This window comes from Ylistrum balloti, unplaced genomic scaffold (genome assembly GCF_031769215.1).
Source record: "Ylistrum balloti isolate Yb309-2 unplaced genomic scaffold, AGI_CSIRO_Ybal_v1 Utg371464, whole genome shotgun sequence".
Lineage (NCBI taxonomy): Eukaryota > Metazoa > Mollusca > Bivalvia > Pectinida > Pectinidae > Ylistrum > Ylistrum balloti.
In genome coordinates, this window is record NW_026782764.1 from 266,969 (window position 1) to 289,937 (window position 22,969).

Genomic DNA, 22,969 nt, shown 5'->3' on the forward strand with positions numbered 1-22,969 from the left:
ATCAGACAGAAAATATAGCATTAATCTGGTGTGTGAAGGGTTTCATCACTGTATTAATACCTTAAATCTCTGTTGGTTCTATTCAGCTGAGTAGGAATACACATTTTCAATTTACGCATGTGGTGTATAAAATTTTGAACACGTAACGTTTACAGTTGGTTGGAAATAAATAATACTGCGACTATTAATCCATTCATTTTTATTCGTTCAGGACTTTCAATGATTTCATTTAATTTCTCTCACAACATGAAACATTTGAATACTATTCAGCAGACCATGAGCTGTAATATTCAATGTGAAAGACACAATCTATTATATACATACATACCATCCCACTGACTCAATCTCTCCCATAAGGAATTTTACAGAAGGGAGTGATTATATGAAGTTTACAAATGTTTGATCTGCATGGGTTGAATTATGAATTGGCAGGTTCCCCTGACCTCCACACCGTAACACATGTATAGTGTACTGGCCATGCTTGTCAAATTGATATCCGTCACTACCTTACCTGTATACTGGTTAGATATCTTTGTGATTTTGACCCCAAAAAAAGAAGCCACATTTTCTATATGAATCTCTGTTTCCAATACATTTGTTAGCCATGGAAATGCTACATCATTTAAACTGGTAGGGTTTCATTTCTCTAATGAAATGCTCATTATCTCTCCCAGATTCGAGAAGTACATGTACTTTTTTCATCACTTCCTTTAATAGCTCACTAAAAAAGTTCACACATCTCACCAATTGTCAACACTCCTGTTCCTCTGAAAGCTCACTAGTTCACACATCTCACAAATTGTCAATACTCCTGGTCCTCTGGAAACTCACTAGTTCACACATCTCTCAAATTGTCAACACTCCTGTTCCTCTGAAAGCTCACTAGTTCACACATCTCACAAATTGTCAACACTCCTGTTACTCTGAAAGCTCACTAGTTCACACATCTCACAAATTGTCAATACTCCTGTTCCTCTGAAAGCTCACTAGTTCACACATCTCACAAATTGTCAACACTCCTGTTACTCTGATATCTCACTGATATTGTTCATACATCTCTAACATTTATTAGCACTTGTTATACACAAATCATTCATTAGAATACATCATCATCATTAAAACATGCATCTACCCTGGAGGCTGAAATTTTACACGACCTCATCACTAAACACTTCTACCCTGCAGGCTGGTATGTTACATGATGTCATCAATAAACATATGTACCCTGCAGGCTTGGATATTACACATTGTCATCAATAAACACATGTACCCTGCCAGCTGGGATATTGCATGATGTCATCGCTAAACACATCTACCCTGCAAGCTGAGATGTTACAGGCCGTCATCAATAAACACATCTACCCTACCAGCTGAGATGTTACACGACGTCATCACTAAACACATCTACCCTGCAAGCTGAGATGTTACACGACGTCATCACTAAACACATCTACCCTGCCAGCTGAGATGTTACACGACGTCATCACTAAACACATCTACCCTGCCAGCTGAGATGTTACACGACGTCTATAAACATATCGACCCTTCAGGCTGAAATGTTACATGTCATCATCACTAAACACATCTACCCTGCCAGCTGAGATGTTACACGACGTCATCAATAAACATATCGACCTTGTAGGCTTATATGTTACACGCATCATCACTTAACACATCTATCCTGCCAGTTGAGATGTTACACGACGTCATCAATAAACATCTCTATCCTGCAGGCTGGAATACTAACAACAACATTGTAATTATAAATGTTGTATCCTGTTATACGCAGTCCAGTAGTTCTGTCTCCATTTCATTCACATCCTCCTCTTCTGCTTCCTCCTCTCTCTCTCCGTCCCCTCCTGAAGGACCCACCTCTTCTTTTTCCATCTGATAGTCATCTGACGAGATTTCCGAGTCTGATTCTACCATGTCGTCTCCAAACTTATTGATTCTGGCCAAACGCGTCTTCTTCTTCCTCAAGTTGGCTTTACCTGAGAATAGAAATAATTAACAAGTCATATGACATTGTTATATGACAACACAATTTTTCTTCAGAAAGTTTGATATCAAATCCATAACAGCACATTTTAGGGATTTTTGTTACAATGTAGAAAAAAAGGCATTGATCCAGGTCAGTAAAGATGCATATTGAAAGGATAAAACATGACAAGCTTATAACTTAATTTGATAGAAAAGATCTACCACATGTGAATCATATTCAAATCAAAAACAAGAAACAGAATTAGAACTTTAGGGAAAAAGTTTTCAAATCTTATGTGTAAAGATTAATATATGTCAGTCAGAGACAAGTCAATATAGGACTTCTGGTCAAGGATCTTACTTCCTAAGTGGTCATGTGACTTTTTACTTTATAAGTAATAACCACTTATATCTAATAATGCTTTATAAGTAAAAATCACTTATATTGTGAAATTTTTTTTATATATATTTAAAACGATGACTAAGATGAAGAGGTGTCTTCTACAGAAATAAACACTCAAAGTAATTACCATACTAACTAAGTATTCTAATGATAAAAATCCATTATTAGTTGAACTTTGACCAATGTGCTGTAAAAGATGGACATATGTACCAAGTTTGATCAAATCTATTCTCTGTGACCTAAGTGTTGTCAATCTTACAATGCTGAAACATGAACTTATCTATCAGATGTCATTTCTTTTCTCATAATTGTAAATCAAGGTAATTTGATCGCTTGCGTGATTAACATCTCGAAGCAGGTGTGAATCGGCGCATTTAGGCGGATATATCTCGGAAACAGATGGTCGAATTTTGATGCAGTTTTCGGCATTTCTGTTCTTATACAACAACAAATCCATTGAAAATCGAACCAATCAGCATTCAGGTTCCTCTTTAAATTTGATCAAATTCCTCTAATGAATGAAGTCACAAAATTTTATCACATTCCTCTGATGAATGAGGTCACAAAGTGCTGACAATCATTTTCTAAATATGATTACGGTAGTATTGACTTAACCACTTCTAAATATAGAACAGAAATAAAACCGCTCGAGCATTGACAAATTAGGACCATTTTAATAACACAACACATCCTTACATCACTTTCAGTCATAAATAGGATATATCTCCCTTTGCAATTAATTGCTGAATACAAAAATGATTCTGTTTGAACTAAACATTTGAAAGTGTCATTTAAATGTCATACAACTCACACATACCTGCTGCTATCATGATTTATGCTCTTTTATCTAGTTTTAATCACTCTACCTTTCATGATATGATTATTTTTTTCTGACCTCAGACCACTCAGTAAGGACCTACATCATGATTTTGTCACCAAACTATGAAATCAACCTCAACATTTGACTTGGAACAGTTTTTCTGACCTGCAAGATACTGACATATTATGAACTTAACCTACTTCCTACACATTTACTAGATTACCTTGAAAGAATTCTTTAGATCAAGACTTATATATTGACATATCTTTTGAAATAGGTAATCCATTTCCATTTTTGGCAGTATTTAAATAGCAAAATAATGCTGAGTAAACCTTTGTACAGGCTGACAAAGCTTTGTGAATGGGACAAGAAGGAAAAGTAGATTTGATAAATGTCACAACATATTGTGCCAAATTGGGTGTAATTTATATATACTCTATCACAGCTGTGTCACCATGTATCTCACACTGCTCCATAGGGCAGTACATTGCTAGTGTGCAAAATTGGGGAGAACATCTATTTCATCTGTCAAACAGATATATTGGTGTAAATGACAAGTTCCTAGAGGCAGAACTAAAGATAAAGCCAATGCTATCAGGTTGACATTTGATAGGAGAGGTATTACATGGTGCTTTATAATTTATAAATCATACAATTTAACTGATGTACATGGCAAGAGGCAATGAAATGTTAGTGTGATGTTTTCTTAAGCTTTTGATTAATTATTTCCAGTTAAATAATTTCATTATAATCAATTTCTACGAGATTATTTTCTTAATTTTGACTTATCATATTTGAAAATCTTTAGACAGGTTTTTTTTTTACTTGCAGCAATTTTTTCTTCATCAAAAGTTTTAATATCCCAATAATGAAAAACTCTTACTGAAATTTAATCTCATGAAATAAATTTCAAACATTTTATCTTAATTATACGAAATATTTTAGCATTTGAATATGCAAATAAGTAGCATCTTTAAAATATCTCTATTTAATATGATCATGGTTTGTGCTGTATGTTTGAGGCTTAATAATTTTCAGCATCTGAAGTCCAGATGATTACTGCTTAACAGACTCGGTTACTCCAGGGTAAAACAATTGGTAAACTACAACATATATAATAAAAACTTAACTCCATACAATGCATTGTATTTCTGCTTAAACGCCTGAAGTTGTTAAACATCTGAGACATTTTCAGCGACAACTCCTCCATTATTACTGTATCAAGAGATACTGAAAATATATTTTCTTTCAAATTTGAAACCGTCAAACTTTTGATAAATGTTCTGATGGAAGGTTGTGCTGTAAAACAAACATTACACACATACTGTCACAGTCTGGGTGTCATCATACCATCACATTCACAGTAGAGATAATTGAATTTTAGCTGTTCATGTAGACAAGATCTTATCTATACAAGGACAAAATGATCAGGGAAGCCGTCAGCTGGTCTGCAGCCCTGCTGCAGTGAATGCTGCAGTGTATAATGGTTCTAAGGTCAGCAAGCTTATTTACATTTTATACAGGCAATGCAGCACTCAGTCTGTTAGTGTCAAACCTCTGTATATTGATACTTTGCCCATTTTAACCAATGCCTAACCTCTGTATATTTTTACCCTGCCCATTTCAACCAGTGTCAAACCTCTGTATATTGACACTCTGCCCATTTTAACCAATGTCAAACCTCTGTATATTGACATCCCACCCATTTTAACCAATGTCAAACCTCTGTATATTGACATCCCACCCATTTTAACCAATGTCAAACTTCTGTATATTGACACTCTGCCCATTTTAACCAATGTCAAACCTCTGTATATTGACACTCTGCCCATTTTAACCAATCTCAAACCTCTGTATATTGACATCCCACCCATTTTAACCAATGTCAAACCTCTGTATATTGACATCCCACCCATTTTAACCAATGTCAAACCTCTGTATATTGACACTCTGCCCATTTTAACCAATGTCAAACCTCTGTATATTGACACTCTGCCCATTTTAACCAATGTCAAACCTCTGTATATTGACACTCTGCCCACTGAAACCAATGTCAAACCTCTGTATACTGACACTCTGCCCACTGAAACCAATGTCAAACCTCTGTATACTGACACTCTGCCCATTTTAACCAATGTCAAACCTCTGTATATTGACACTCTGCCCATTTTAACCAGTGTCAAACCTCTGTATATTGACACTCTGTCCATTTTAACCAATGTCATACCTCTGTATATTGACACTCTGCCCATTTTAACCAATCTCAAACCTCTGTATATTGACATTCCACCCATTTTAACCAATCTCAAACCTCTGTATATTGACATTCCACCCATTTTAACCAATGTCAAACCTCTGTATATTGACACTCTGCCCATTTTAACCAATGTCAAACCTCTGTATATTGACACTCTGCCCATTTTAACCAATGTCAAACCTCTGTATATTGACACTCTGCCCACTGAAACCAATGTCAAACCTCTGTATACTGACACTCTGCCCATTTTAACCAATGTCAAACCTCTGTATATTGACATCCCACCCATTTTAACCAATGTCAAACCTCTGTATATTGACACTCTGCCCATTTTAACCAGTGTCAAACTTCTGTATATTGACACTCTGTCCATTTTAACCAATGTCAAACCTCTGTATATTGACACTCTGCCCATTTTAACCAATGTCAAACTTCTGTATATTGACACTCTGCCCATTTTAACCAATGTCAAACCTCTGTATATTGACACTCTGCCCATTTTAACCAATGTCAAACTTCTGTATATTGACACTCTGTCCATTTTAACCAATGTCAAACCTCTGTATATTGACACTCTGTCCATTTTAACCAATGTCAAACCTCTGTATATTGACATCCCACCCATTTTAACCAATGTCAATTCTCTATATATTGACACTCTGCCCACTGAAACCAATGTCAAACCTCTGTATATTGACACTCTGTCCATTTTAACCAATGTCAAACCTCTGTATATTGACACTCTGCCCATTTTAACCAATGTCAAACCTCTGTATATTGACACTCTGCCCATTTTAACCAATGTCAAACCTCTGTATATTGACACTCTGCCAATTCTAACCAATGTCAAACCTCTGTATATTGACATTCCACCCATTTGAGCTATTTTTTTAAACTTCTGTATATTGATCCTGTTTTTTATACTGACCAGAATGGTTAATTTTCTGACAAAATTGATAAAACTGAATTCCAATATTTGAAGAGCTTTATGATGGAACACATACAAAGCCTATCACTTAGATCAAATCTGAACTATATGCTAACTCACACCTGTGGTGTTCATGATATTGTAGGTTTATTTGACATTTTGAATTAGGGTATCATAAGGTAGCTGGTGGCTACCGCACTGAACAACATCAAAGAGGCCCTTCCCATGCAAAGCAGGGACAATAGGGCCTAAAAACACTCCCATGTCAGCACAGACTGGTCTGTTTCTCTGTTTCCTGCGAAACATAAAACTGCCATGGGCAGGGAGCATCAAAACCCACAATTCACCTGAGGTTACATAACAACATTCCACTGATCGAGCGAACACAGCCAGCTTATAATCTAGGATACTGACTCTCTTGTTTGAAAATTGTCAACATCAAATTACGGTTTGGTATTCATTGCAATTCAATCAAAAGAGGAACACTTTGACTGACATCCTCTCGGGATACATCTTCTAAAAACCGTTAATGAAACAGAAATATTGTCCTGTCTGGTTACGCCAATACTAATAATGTTCAGTATCAAAATGGCAGCATGCCACCTCAATCAAAGCGTGGGGCAATATTGATATTGGTCTCAGATGAACGAAATTACAAAAACTTAAAAATTGAAAAAAAAAAATAATGCATTGAAAGTCAGAGAGAACATGACATGAAATGAAAACAGCTGACTGATAGTAACAAACGAAATAATCTGACTCAAGATTGGGAAATAAACAGGAGGTAGACATGATGTTACCTTTTCTCCGCAACAACATATTTCCCAGGAGAGTACACAATTCCTCCGAAAAAAATCAAAATTAATTAATTCAAACCAAATTTATCACACTCTCACGCCAGAAATGACAACGACTATAAACTCTGATACAGAGTAACATAACACTGATTAATGATATCAAGGATATGCAATTTTAATCCTGAATTCGTTCAAAAAATTATAATTTGTTTATTCAACCTGATTATTTACCATTCCAAATATGTGATATTTTTGGTATAAATAATTCATGGCTGTGGCTGCTGGAAAGTTTTTCTTACACACTGATTAATATCTTCCTCTGGGTTTCGTGGCTCAAAGATTACGATATTTTTAAGTAAATCAATCAAATTTCACAGCAACGAGGGACATATAATCAGCGTTTGGAGGGAATATCTATAATATCTATACAGCTACTTTCTCACCCTGTTCTTGTGGGGGGAGGGGCCACGCAGTGGATGGAAGAAGAATATTTTTTTCCATATCTGACCAGCACTTCAACTTCAACAGAGACCTGGGACCTGAGCTTAAAGAGACATTCAAACATCCTCCACCCATATTTTTTGTTTCTTTCATGAGGACAATCATAAAACTGTTTTATTTTTAAAGCATTTTTTTTCCAGATTGGAAAACTCCTGTTATTGATGCAGTAATGAGTTAACATGAACCACAGATAAACATGTTTCTGCCCATCAGTAATGGAAGCCTGCAGAGTTTGTGCAGCAACAAACAGATCACATAAAATGACATCATCAACCTCAATCATACCCGATGACATCATTGAAATCTATCCAGTAATCTACCGTGAAAGCTGCAGGAATATTCCGCACTAATTGTCATCTCAGTAATCCTGAATTTCAACTTAATTGGATCTACGTGAATGACTTGTGAACAAACAGTCTAAATTAGTCATCCATTTTGCATAGAATCTTGCAGACAAGATTTATTAGTGGGTTTTTAAATGAGTAATACAGAACTGCATAAGGTTTCATCAAAATGTATAGAGTATATATATATATATATCTGTAACAAACCAAGGACAACTTTAATGGACAAACTGAAAGATGACATCAGTCTGCCATGTTGTGTCAAGTCTACCAAATTACTTTTCTTTCTTTCTCTTCCATCAAATGCATTTTCTAAAAATGTCATAATTTGTTTAAAAAATTTCCAATTAATTTATTTCTGATTTGTACGTCGATCTCTGGGGCTAACAAACCAGAAACAAGACCTATCTTCTCCATTTCACCTGTCATCATGCAAACTTGTAATCAAATCACGACCGAAGCTGCTAAAACGTGCCACTAAAACAACCCCAACAATTACATCACCTCCCTATTATGGAAGTTTAAATCACTCCCATCAAGACTACTGTGCATTACAAATCTTGTAATCATGCTTAGGTAAAAATGTATCATTATATACATGTAATTTCAAATTTAAATCATACCATCACATCAGTGTTAAATAACGTCCATAAATGTATACATATACGTTGGTCTTTTAACAGTTCAGGTTAAGATCTGCAGTTCCAAGTACAGGGACACTCAGTTCTAAGTACAGGGACATTCAGTTCCAAGTACTGGGACACTCAGTTCCAAGTACTGGGACATTCAGTTCCAAGTACTGGGACACTCAGTTCTAAGTACTGGGATATTCATTTCCAAGTACTTGGACATTCAGTTCCAAGTTCTGATAAACCAAGTTCCAAGTACTGGGACACTCAGTTCTTAGTACCGGGACACTCAGTTCCAAGTACTGGGACACACAGTTCTAAGTCCTGGGACACTCAGTTCCAAGTACTGGGACACTCAGTTCAATGTACTGGGACACACAGTTCCAAGTACTGGGACATTCAATTCCAAGTACTGGGACACTCAGTTCAGTGTACTGGGACACTCAGTTCAATGTACTGGGACACACAGTTCCATGTACTGGGACATTCATGTGACTCACCAACCTAGAAGAATGAATCTTATGGTAGCCTAGCTGATCTGAACAGTGTGAAGCTTCCTGTTATGGTATTGGTAGGCTTGAAGTAGCTAGCTGCCTTTCACACTAAATCTTTGAAACATGATTTATATATTAATGGATCTATGATGTCTGTAATTGATTGATATCATTTAAATAGTGACTGATTTACGACTAATTTTCTGAAACATTTTAATGATTTTTGTAATGCGGAGGGCTTTATGTAGTAAAATATGGTAGGTTGCTGAGCCTGAACAAAAATCATACACCCTCAAAACAATTTCATAAAGTACATTATAGCTGTAACATATTCCTTGGGGGCAATGAATCATTTAATTTGTTCCAACCAATCTCAATAAAGGGAAGTGATGACATCTGGTTTGACCTTAAAGCACTGCAAGAGCATGCAAAAGTGTTGTATATTGTTTCACCATAATACTATGACACTAGGTATCTGTAAGTTTTGTATTGCCATGTAAACAACCAGGGTCGTTCTGACGTGGGTTTTCCTTGTAGCAGCTGGTAGCTACCTCACTGAACAACATACAGGAGGCCCATTGCATATTATCTGCTTCTCTGCTGCCTGTGAAATACATACCGCCACAAGTAAGGAGTGGAGGATCATATATCTGAAATGTTTACCTGAGGTCACACAGGTCAACGTTCTGCCGACCGAGCTATAACAGCCCCCTATCTATAGAGGTTTGTGTAGCCATATTTAAAACCTAAATATAAATCATTGAGTAATTAATCACCAATGATAATTGATTCACGTTTCAATAAACTATTTGCTTATTATGCATTCCTGACGGCAAGTATCAGAAAAAAAATATAAGTAATTACTAGTAGGAGGAAACATATATATATTTGAAATGTATATTCATACCACTTACAATATTGATGTAACTTGGCTTACAAAGCCGAGAAAAAATTATTTATCAGATACACCCCGTACTCAATCTCACCAGGAGCAACACAGATCCAGTGTATATATCCCAGATAAGCTATCGTGTAATTTCTAGCTGATTCACATGGGAGGAGAAATTTTTCTATAAAACTGAACACATTGATTGATTAGTCAGAGTTCCCACTTTCTCATCAAAAACATCACAACAGTGAATAATCCAGTTCTAACTGCCTCATATCACATAATATTGATTACAAGACTTTTATGCTAGTTAATGTAATACAAATGGACGCAAACTCAGCACAAATTCATGACTAACACTATATACAGGTCTCATAGTTTCATGTTCATATGCACATCATTCAAAAAATAAATCTTCCCATGGCTGATATATATATATATATTGAAGATCTGTGGTATTTTGATGACTGTACAGTCACCTTCATCTGACAGATGAGCTGTATCAATCGCTGCAAAGTGTACTTGGTATTTGTTCCAAAGGCCAAATAAAGGTATATATATTGTATAAAATATTCTTCAATTCTCTTACAGTTCAACTTAAATGTTAATCCATGAAAACATTTTTAAAGAAACATTTCAATTATCAAAAATACTACTATAATGATATCTATGTACACAGTGACTGAGCGGTAAGGTATAACCTTACCTGTGTAATAGGAGTGACTTATGTTGTAGGTGTATCTATGTACACAGTGACTAGGGGGTAAGGTATAACCTTACCTGTGTAATAGGAGTGACTTATGTTGTAGGTGTATCTATGTACACAGTGACTGAGGGGTAAGGTATAACCTTACCTGTGTAATAGGAGTGACTTATGTTGTAGGTGTATCTATGTACACAGTGACTGGGGGTATAACCTTACCTGTGTAATAGGAGTGACTTATGTTGTAGGTGTATCTATATACACAGTGACTGAGGGGTAAGGTATAACCTTACCTGTGTAATAGGAGTGACTTATGTTGTAGGTGTATCTATATACACAGTGACTGGGGGTATAACCTTACCTGTGTAATAGGAGTGACTTATGTTGTAGGTGTATCTATATACACAGTGACTGAGGGGTAAGGTATAACCTTACCTGTGTAATAGGAGTGACTTATGTTGTAGGTGTATCTATATACACAGTGACTGAGGGGTAAGGTATAACCTTACCTGTGTAATAGGAGTGACTTATGTTGTAGGTGTATCTATATACACAGTGACTGAGGGGTAAGGTATAACCTTACCTGTGTAATAGGAGTGACTTATGTTGTAGGTGTATCTATATACACAGTGACTGAGAGGTAAGGTATAACCTTACCTGTGTAATAGGAGTGACTTATGTTGTAGGTGTATCTATATACACAGTGACTGAGGGGTAAGGTATAACCTTACCTGTGTAATAGGAGTAACTAATGTTGTAGGTGTATCTATACACAGTGACTGAGGGGTAAGGTATAACCTTACCTGTGTAATAGAAGTGACTTATGTTGTAGGTGTATCTATATACACAGTGACTGAGGGGTAAGGTAGATCCTTACCTGTGTAATAGGAGTGACTTATGTTGTAGGTGTACCTATATACACAGTGACTGAGGGGTAAAGTATAACCTTACCTGTGTAATAGGAGTGACTTATGTTGTAGGGGTATCTATATACACAGTGACTGAGGGGTAAGGTATAACCTTACTTGTGTAATAGGAGTGACTTATGTTGTAGGTGTATCTATATACACAGTGACTGAGGGTATAACCTTACCTGTGTAATAGGAGTGACTTATATTGTAGGTGTATCTATATACACAGTGACTGAGGGGGTAAGGTATAACCTTACCTGTGTAATAGGAGTGACTTATGTTGTAGGGGTATCTATATACACAGTGACTGAGGGGTAAGGTATAACCTTACTTGTGTAATAGGAGTGACTTATGTTGTAGGTGTATCTATATACACAGTGACTGAGGGTATAACCTTACCTGTGTAATAGGAGTGACTTATATTGTAGGTGTATCTATATACACAGTGACTGAGGGGGTAAGGTATAACCTTACCTGTGTAATAGGAGTGACTAATGTTGTAGGTGTATCTATACACAGTGACTGAGGGGTAAGGTATAACCTTACCTGTGTAATAGGAGTGACTTATGTTGTAGGTGTATCTATATACACAGTGACTGAGGGGTAAGGTATAACCTTACCTGTGTAATAGGAGTGACTTATGTTGTTTTATTTTTAAAAAGACATGTATAATAAATGCTAGCCTTGATTCTCCATCAGACAAAAGAAATAAAAAGACTTAAGAAAGTTGTTCAACCACAACTCTCTATCTGTACACAACGGATAACAATACATTATCTATAAACTCAGTAAGTTTACAAAGACTAAAAAAACGACATAATGTAGGAGTTCAGACTAAAGGCTTTCAAAGAAGATAAATGATATTTGTCTAAAATGATGTCACATTGAATACAGGGCGTATATTACATCAATCATTTAAGGAGGTCCTCCTTTATGTAATAGTATAGTCTTTATATAAGAATTGATTAGAAGGGAGGACACACAGACTATGCATGAGATGGAACTCAAGACAGAATAAACCAGACAGACAGACAGACAGACAGACAGACAGCAGGTTCTATCAAGTCCTTGAAATAAATCATTAATTAATTCTGCTATAAATTTTCAGATCTTGTAACTTTTGCAAGTATCACTATCAATTCAAAATGGAAACTGATCTGAAATATTATGTATGGACAACATATATAAACCCTTCCATGCAATGAATTTCATCATACAGATAACTATCAATTTTCCAAGTTTATGAAGCATGAAGTCGGAGGTCTAGTGTCACACACAATATATGGGAGCTTGTTATCTGAAATTCTGATATTTCAATCCAGCTGACATTTGACATCTAACAGTTTCTCAGTAGGGACGACATCACAAGGTTTTCAAAGAAACAAATTTGACATTAATTTTTTTTAAATTGTTCCACACATGCATAAAAAACGGACAGTAAACACTGGATTAGGGAGATTACAATACCTTATGTCACACTATACAGTAAACACTGGATTAGGGAGATTACAACACCTTATGTCACACTATACAGTAAACACTGGATTAGGGAGATTACAACACCTTATGTCACACTATACAGTAAACACTGGATTAGGGAGATTACAATACCTTATGTCAAACTATACAGTAAACACAGGATGAGGGAGATTACAACACCTTATATCACACTATACAGTAAACACTGGATTAGGGAGATTACAACACCTTATATCACAATATAGGGTTATGGTGTTGAGGACTGAGAAAATCATCAAATCATTCTATCTTTTTTTCAATACAAACGATCAGTGTGAGTAAAACTTTACAGATAGTATTCTTCTTAATCTGGACAAAAACGTTTACCACCTGACACAATAAAAAACTCTACAAACGAGAATGCACATTCCTACCAATATCTCGAAAATGTACTTTTTGGAAGGTTTAAAACCACAAGCCGAGAGACTAGTGTTGGCCATTGTAAATATGATAGAAAGTGAAGTTGTCAGGAAAAAATGAGTAGAAATACCTTGTACACAACATTTGATTGCTTAGACACACATGTAAGTCAGCAGAAAAGTGTTCTATCTTCCCATCCGTGTGTGATTTATAACTATTGCACTGTTGTAAATTATATATAACATGGACTGAATGCTGAACCCTTACAGGGCTTGCTAGTATTTATATGGAGTAATTCTGACTATCTGTCGACGTCCAAGACAAAATAAAGTCGTGGACAGACAGTCAGAATCTTTCAGATTATCTGTATACTAACACAGGAAGTCTGGTAATTTTTTCTGACCACTGGTGGGTCCAAATTAAAACGATATATCATTACCTCCGTAAACCACTGAAAATTTATCTGTAGCGTCACCCAGACTGTGACATTTAAGCTAAGTACAGGAATGTCAAGGTCATTAGGACTAAGGTATAAACAAGGTTTGTGCAGTAAACAATTTTAATCGATTCCCCTCTTCATTCCCTGGTGGAAACACTCCTGCCGAAGAACTGACAATACCATGACATGAACACAGGGAATGGTTAGATGATAAAAATTTGATGACTAAGAACTCTCAATGATTTGCTGAAATGGAATACCTAATGCGAGACATACCATATATGGTACTTGTCAGACTGGTTTTAAGCCTTAATTCTCACAACAGATTGCTTATTTGACATGCGTTACACATTTACTGGCGGTGCGATGCGATGACAAAAAGATGAATCTTAAACTATTATACAGAGCAATATCAAAGTGAATTTATTTTGGTAGACCCTAAGGGTTAAGGTGCAACAGTAATATATCAATACTATTGTACTGACTGATACTTTCAGTCTATTCTTAGACTAGTACAGAACTTACATGCTTTTTTTCCAAGTTTGTTATGATTCGTGAGTTATGATATCAGACATAACAAGTTTCACATTTTGGTTGTGTGTTTTGGGTTATGATATCAGACATAACAAGTTTCACATTTTGGTTGTGTGTTTTTGGTTATGATATCAGACATAACAAGTTTCACATTTTGGTTGTGTGTTTTTGGTTATGATATCAGACATAACAAGTTTCACATTTTGGTTTTGACTTGTGGGTTATGATATCAGACATAACAAGTTTCACATTTTGGTTTTGACTTGTGGGTTATGATATCAGACATAACAAGTTTCACATTTTGGTTGTGTGTTTTTGGTTATGATATCAGACATAACAAGTTTCACATTTTGGTTGTGTGTTTTGGGTTATGATATCAGACATAACAAGTTTCACATTTTGGTTGTGTGTTTTTGGTTATGATATCAGACATAACAAGTTTCACATTTTGGTTTTGACTTGTGGGTTATGATATCAGACATAACAAGTTTCACATTTTGGTTGTGTGTTTTGGGTTATGATATCAGACATAACAAGTTTCACATTTTGGTTGTGTGTTTTTGGTTATGATATCAGACATAACAAGTTTCACATTTTGGTTGTGTGTTTTTGGTTATGATATCAGACATAACAAGTTTCACATTTTGGTTGTGTGTTTTTGGTTATGATATCAGACATAACAAGTTTCACATTTTGGTTGTGTGTTTTTGGTTATGATATCAGACATAACAAGTTTCACATTTTGGTTGTGTGTTTTGGGTTATGATATCAGACATAACAAGTTTCACATTTTGGTTGTGTGTTTTTGGTTATGATATCAGACATAACAAGTTTCACATTTTGGTTGTGTGTTTTTGGTTATGATATCAGACATAACAAGTTTCACATTTTGGTTGTGTGTTTTTGGTTATGATATCAGACATAACAAGTTTCACATTTTGGTTGTGTGTTTTTGGTTATGATATCAGACATAACAAGTTTCACATTTTGGTTTTGACTTGTGGGTTATGATATCAGACATAACAAGTTTCACATTTTGGTTTTGACTTGTGGGTTATGATATCAGACATAACAAGTTTCACATTTTGGTTTTGACTTGTGGGTTATGATATCAGACATAACAAGTTTCACATTTTGGTTGTGTGTTTTTGGTTATGATATCAGACATAACAAGTTTCACATTTTGGTTGTGTGTTTTTGGTTATGATATCAGACATAACAAGTTTCACATTTTGGTTTTGACTTGTGGGTTATGATATCAGACATAACAAGTTTCACATTTTGGTTGTGTGTTTTTGGTTATGATATCAGACATAACAAGTTCACATTTTGGTTGTGTGTTTTTGGTTATGATATCAGACATAACAAGTTTCACATTTTGGTTGTGTGTTTTTGGTTATGATATCAGACATAACAAGTTTCACATTTTGGTTTTGACTTGTGGGTTATGATATCAGACATAACAAGTTTCACATTTTGGTTGTGTGTTTTGGGTTATGATATCAGACATAACAAGTTTCACATTTTGGTTGTGTGTTTTGGGTTATGATATCAGACATAACAAGTTTCACATTTTGGTTTTGACTTGTGGGTTATGATATCAGACATAACAAGTTTCACATTTTGGTTGTGTGTTTTGGGTTATGACAAAATAGACTCACGCTGTGCTATGTAGTCTACCATAGACACCTGCTGTTCCTCTTCATTACTCAATATCTTCATAGTATAATATGACATGAGGTCTCGACATTTGTCAATTGCCATCGGCTCACACCATCCATCTTTCTCAGTGCATGTTTTCTCCTGTAATAAAACACAATAGTTATAGATAGTGAAGAGATTTATCCAAGGTGACCTTTGCTCATCTGTCACTGAATATAGCAGTGTTGTTGTATGTGTTTCTGTATATAGCAGTGTTGTTGTATGTGTCTCTGTATATAGCAGTATTGTTGTATGTGTCTGTATATAGCAGTGTTGTTGTATGTGTCTCTGTATAAAGCAGTGTTGGTGTGTGTCTGTATATAGCAGTGTTGGTGTGTGTCTCTGTATATAGCAGTGCTAGTGTGTGTCTGTTTATAGCAGTGTTGGTGTGTCTCTGTATATAGCAGTGTTGGTGTGTGTCTCTGTATATAGCAGTGCTAGTGTGTGTCTGTTTACAGCAGTGTTGGTGTGTGTTTCTGTATATAGCAGTGTTGGTGTGTGTCTGTATATAGTGGTGCTGGTGTGTGTCTGTATATAGCAGTGTTGGTGTGTGTCTCTGTATATAGCAGTGCTAGTGTGTGTCTGTTTACAGCAGTGTTGGTGTGTGTTTCTGTATATAGCAGTGTTGGTGTGTGTCTGTATATAGTGGTGCTGGTGTGTGTCTGTATATAGCAGTGTTGGTGTGTGTCTCTGTATATAGCAGTGCTAGTGTGTGTCTGTTTATAGCAGTGTTGTATGTGTCTCTGTATATAGCAGTGTTAGTATGTGTCTCTGTATATAGCAGTGTTGTATGTGTCTGTATATAGCAGTGTTGTTGTGTCTCTGTATATAGCAGTGTTAGTATGTGTCTGTATATAGCAGTGTTGTTGTGTCTCTGTATATAGCAGTGTTGTTGTGTCTCTGTATATAGCAGTGTTAGTATGTGTTTCTGTATATAGCAGTGTTGTGTGTGTCTCTGTATATAGCAGTGTTGTATGTGTCTCTGTATATAGCAGTGTTAGTATGTGTCTCTGTATATAGCAGTGTTGTATGTGTCTGTATATAGCAGTGTTGTTGTGTCTCTGTATATAGCAGTGTTAGTATGTGTCTCTGTATATAGCAGTGTTGTATGTGTCTGTATATAGCAGTGTTGTTGTGTCTGTATATATGTGTCTGTATATAGCAGTGTTGTTGTGTCTCTGTATATAGCAGTGTTGTATGTGTCTCTGTATATAGCAGTGTTAGTATGTGTCTCTGTATATAGCAGTGTTGTATGTCTCTGTATATAGCAGTGTTGGTGTGTGTCTCTGTATATAGCAGTGTTGTATGTGTCTGTATATAGCAGTGTTGTTGTGTCTCTGTATATAGCAGTGTTAGTATGTGTCTCTGTATATAGCAGTGTTGGTGTGTGTCTGTATAAAGCAGTGTTGGTGTGTGTCACTGAATATAGCAGTGTTGTTGTGTCTCTGTATATAGCAGTGTTAGTATGTGTTTCTGTATATAACAGTGTTGTGTGTGTCTCTGTATATAGCATTTTATATAGCAGTGTTAATGTGTCTGTATATAAAGTGTTGTGTGTGTCACTATATAGCAGTGTGTTCTGTATATACTTTAGATGTGTCTCTGTATATAGCAGTGTTGTATGTCTCTGTATTACACTTTTCAATGTGTCTGTAATACTGTAAAAAATTCCTGTATATGAAAAATCGTTCTCATACCTGCACTAATTGTTAAGAATGATTACACTTTTCAAAATACAAAAAATTCCTGAAAAATCGTTCTTAGACTAATTGAAGAAGGAAGAGAAAAAAACCTGTTTTTAAATGCTATCAGGTGGTAGAGCCAACGCTGCGTACTATAAAGAGGCAGATGAATAGGTCCCTCCCCTCTCACCTTGATACCCAAAGGTATGTAGGGGAATTGATGAATTAGGGTAAGATCAAATCAGGAGAGTCAATGACAAGTTAGAGGAGGGTTCTTTGTAATTTATTACATAGCTTGTCTATGTGTATCACCCACAGTATTGGATCTGTTCAGGATTTTAACATATTGTTTCTTTAAAATGTTTAAAATATTAGGAATCTTATAATTGTTTACAGAGTTAACACAAAATCCACATTGAGTTAACACAAAATCCACCTTGAGTTAACACAAAATCCACATTGAGTTAACACAAAATCCACATTGAGTTAACACAAAATCCACCTTGAGTTAACACAAAATCCACCTAGAGTTAACACAAAATCCACCTTGAGTTAACACAAAATCCACCTAGAGTTAACACAAAATCCACCTAGAGTTAACACAAAATCCACATTGAGTTAACACAAAATCCACCTAGAGTTATCACAAAATCCACCTTGAGGATTCGTTTTATCAAAACCTCCAATTTCATCATGATATTAGTTGTAATCGTTCTGATCTACATTTATGTAACTAACATGTATATATTCTGGTATTTGGAAGCTACAGTACTTCTACGTGTTGGTGACAACCTGCCCTGTGTTTTTAATTTTAAGCTGATACCTTATTGCCTGCTAAATGTGATTTCAACATTCCAAGTCTTTTTTTTTCTCTCTACTTGGTTTCACTCATATACAAATATTAAGAAACCCAAACCTATACCTTGTCCTGTATTAAATTTGGTAACCCACATTTCTTCACTATGGTGATATAAAAATGTTAAGATTTTGTTACAAAGATTTAAAAAAAAAATCAACATTATTCTTACAGTCATAAATAAAACTATGTAAAGTATGTATATAAGTGCATCTATTTAATTTCATTCAAAATAATTATGGAGAATTTGAAAAATATGGAAATTTTGGCTTATAGCTCATGTTTCCTGATGAAAGGTTAGATGCTTTGTATCCCTGTTGCCATCACAGGGAGTAACTGATAGAGGCTACCAGGACACTATTTCTATACAACGTATATATATATATTGTCACTTATTCAAGCATGAATTCAGTATTCAGATTTATGTCTATATCAGGTTATACAGGTCTGAGGCAGTGAGGTTTTTATAAGTCAGTAATCAGGTACAGATCTGGTAGACAAACTGGTCAGTTTTATTCTATAAATAAGTTACCTAACAAGAAATTATCTCCTTCAAACTGCAGGATAAAAAAAAAATCCCATGAAATTTTAAATGGAGAATGAAATATTCATTTGTCATTTATAATGAAATTTAAATTAATGAATATTTTTGTAATGGTTGGCTGAGTAATGTAATAAAAGAAGCTTGAACAATGAAACATCAAGGTCAAAGCTACCCCAACACTACAGCACACATCATACACAATCTTGACCTACCCCAACACTACAGCACACATCATACACAATCTTGACCTACCCCAACACTACAGCACACATCCTACACAATCTTGACCTACCCCAACACTACAGCACACATCATACACAATCTTGACCTACCCCAACACTGCAGCACACATCATCCACAATCTTGACCTACCCCAACACTGCAGCACACATCATACACAATCTTGACCTACCCCAACACTACAGCACACACAGAGGTAAAATTACAAGCATTGCGTAAACCCTGATAGTGACAAAGGAAATTTCTGTGTTGATGGGGTGCATTCATCTTTAAGCTTACATAATATAAATATAAGCATTTTGTTTATTTACAACAATTGTGAAACAAGTTGAAGAAAACACTGAAGTTTACATGTTTACAAATACACATCCTAGATTTCTATCCTACAAAGACCATAAGAACTATTTATCAAAGATTCACATAAACCTAAAGATTATTTGATAAAACAATGATGAATATCAAAATGTATCTCTTTTTCGTAAAATCTGTCTAGTTAAAAGTTCGGGAGAAATAAACAATGCAACAACAGTCTATATTTATGTACTAGACTGTCAATCACCGATGTCCACGGGGTACTGTATCTGGCTACAACAGTAAGGGTAGAAAGTTAAAGCTAGGTTAATAATAAAACTATGTACCATATCTCTTACTAATTTTACAAAACTAAATCAAGAGGCCCATAAGGCCTGTATTGCTCACCAGGCATTGCTTGGTTGATATTGCAAGGACAAGGAATTCTAAATCTTCAAGCAGACACCACACAAAATGTCTGTTTTCCTATTGGACCCCCACCCTCTGTTTCTTTATGGGGGTCAGCCAAACAATTCACACTTCAGACCAAATTATTCCTAATACAGGAGAAGTAGCATCTTACAGAATTTGTTTTATTTCCAATATATGTCCCTGCCCCCCTTGCCCCTCAGGACTGAGAACCACTGATTATACAAAATTTATTTCCTTTTGCCCAAGAATGCTTCAGACCAGAATAAATCTTACAGGAGTATAAGTTTTTAAGAATTTGCTCGATTTCCTCTATTGGTACCTGTCCCTCCTGCTCCAGGGGGCTATAACCCACTTATAATACAAAATTGACTCCCCTTCACCTAAGAACGCTTCAGACCAAATATGGGGAAAATCCCATCTTTCCCACGGGGGTAGGATTTTGAAGAATTTCTTCTATTTCGCTATTAAGCGGGGTGAGCTTAACACTTAATGAGATTGCATAAAATTTCTATCCTACTGAACAAAGACTTGAGTCATAATGCACTCTGATCCTACAGACGTTACATAATGTTTACAAGTGATGCTATGCGCAAAAGGTGTAAAGCAACAGATTCTGATTTTTTTTCCTCGATGACAAGTTTATAATTAACCCACCCATGAAATGAATACTTAAATCCCACACATGTCATTTAAAGATCCATTCAGGAAATATCTAGATGACATTAATGTAAAATTCACCAAGTTACATAAGTTCAAATAGTCCGCAACCATCCTGATTAACAGACACATTCTATCTAGCAGGACTTGAAAAAGACCACAAATGCCCTGATAATTTGAAATAGTCAGGGTTTCAAATATTATTCTCTAAAAAAACTCATTGACAAGTACATCCTACAAACATAAATTTGTTGAAAGTGTGTCTGATAAGTTTGAAAACAACAACACATGAGTTGTCTATTCGAGGCTGACAAGAACTTGATTCCAAATTATCTTAATATTGTTAGTTTAGTCTTCATCCATCCTTCCTTTATCATCAATATTCTTTCCAAACTACATAAAAATGGTCCCATCAACTGCTGACAAAAAATGGCCTGTATTTGATAATAAACTTAAGTTCCTCATTCCATTCTGACAGTTTAGTGTACAAAGGAAAAATCTGTAATAACATGTCAGAGAATTTAATATAAAGGAAAGGTAGTTAGTTTAACCACAGTTAAGTGTAACATCAAAGCCCTGACAATAAATCTAGTTTAATCACAGTTAAGTGTAACATCACAGCCCTGACAATAAATCTAGTTTAACCATAGTTAAGTGTAACATCACAGCCCTGACAATAAATCTAGTTTAATCACAGTTAAGTGTAACATCACAGCCCTGACAATAAATCTAGTTTAACCATAGTTAAGTGTAACATCACAGCCCTGACAATAAATCTAGTTTAACCATAGTTAAGTGTAACATCACAGCCCTGACAATAAATCTAGTTTAATCACAGTTAAGTGTAACATCAAAGTCCTGACAATAAATCTAGTTTAATCACAGTTTAGTGTAACATCACAGTCCTGACAATAAATCTAGTTTAATCACAGTTTAGTGTAACATCAAAGTCCTGACAATAAATCTAGTTTAATCACAGTTTAGTGTAACATCACAGCCCTAACAATAAATCTAGTTTAATCACAGTTTAGTGTAACATCAAAGCCCTGACAATAAATCTAGTTTAATCACAGTTTAGTGTAACATCAAAGCCCTGACAATAAATCTAGTTTAATCACAGTTTAGTGTAACATCACAGCCCTGACAATAAATCTAGTTTAATCACAGTTTAGTGTAACATCAAAGTCCTGACATTAAATCTAGTTTAATCACAGTTTAGTGTAACATCACAGCCCTGACAATAAATCTAGTTTAATCACAGTTTAGTGTAACATCAAAGTCCTGACATTAAATCTAGTTTAATCACAGTTTAGTGTAACATCACAGTCCTGACAATAAATCTAGTTTAATCACAGTTTAGTGTAACATCAAAGTCCTGACATTAAATCTAGTTTAATCACAGTTTAGTGTAACATCACAGTCCTGACAATAAATCTAGTTTCAAATGACATTAAATCTAGTTTAATCACAGTTTAGTGTAACATCACAGTCCTGACAATAAATCTAGTTTAATCACAGTTTAGTGTAACATCACAGCCCTGACAATAAATCTAGTTTAATCACAGTTTAGTGTAACATCAAAGTCCTGACATTAAATCTAGTTTAATCACAGTTTAGTGTAACATCACAGTCCTGACAATAAATCTAGTTTAATCATAGTTTAGTGTAACATCAAAGTCCTGACAATAAATCTAGTTTAATCACAGTTTAGTGTAACATCAAAGCCCTGACATTAAATCTAGTTTAATCACAGTTTAGTGTAACATCACAGCCCTGACAATAAATCTAGTTTAATCACAGTTTAGTGTGATATCACAGTCCTGACAATAAATCTAGTTTAATCACAGTTTAGTGTAACATCAAAGTCCTGACAATAAATCTAGTTTAATCACAGTTTAGTGTAACATCACAGTCCTGACAATAAATCTAGTTTAATCATAGTTTAGTGTAACATCAAAGTCCTGACAATAAATCTAGTTTAATCACAGTTTAGTGTAACATCAAAGCCCTGACATTAAATCTAGTTTAATCACAGTTTAGTGTAACATCACAGCCCTGA

At 35.2% G+C, this 22,969-nt stretch overlaps 1 protein-coding gene across 1 annotated transcript in view; it reads right to left on the bottom strand.

The window, feature by feature from the left end:
* Positions 1 to 211: 211 nt before the first annotated feature.
* Positions 212 to 22,969, bottom strand: part of LOC132562624 (general transcription factor 3C polypeptide 5-like) — a 34,312-nt gene continuing 11,554 nt past the window's right edge. The window contains exons 8-9 of the mRNA XM_060227376.1: positions 16,169 to 16,310; positions 212 to 1,991 (exon numbers count right to left, since the gene is read on the bottom strand). Of these exons, the coding sequence (XP_060083359.1) occupies positions 1,780 to 1,991; positions 16,169 to 16,310 (354 nt within the window). The 3' untranslated portion in view covers positions 212 to 1,779. The remainder of the gene's footprint in view (positions 1,992 to 16,168; positions 16,311 to 22,969) is intronic.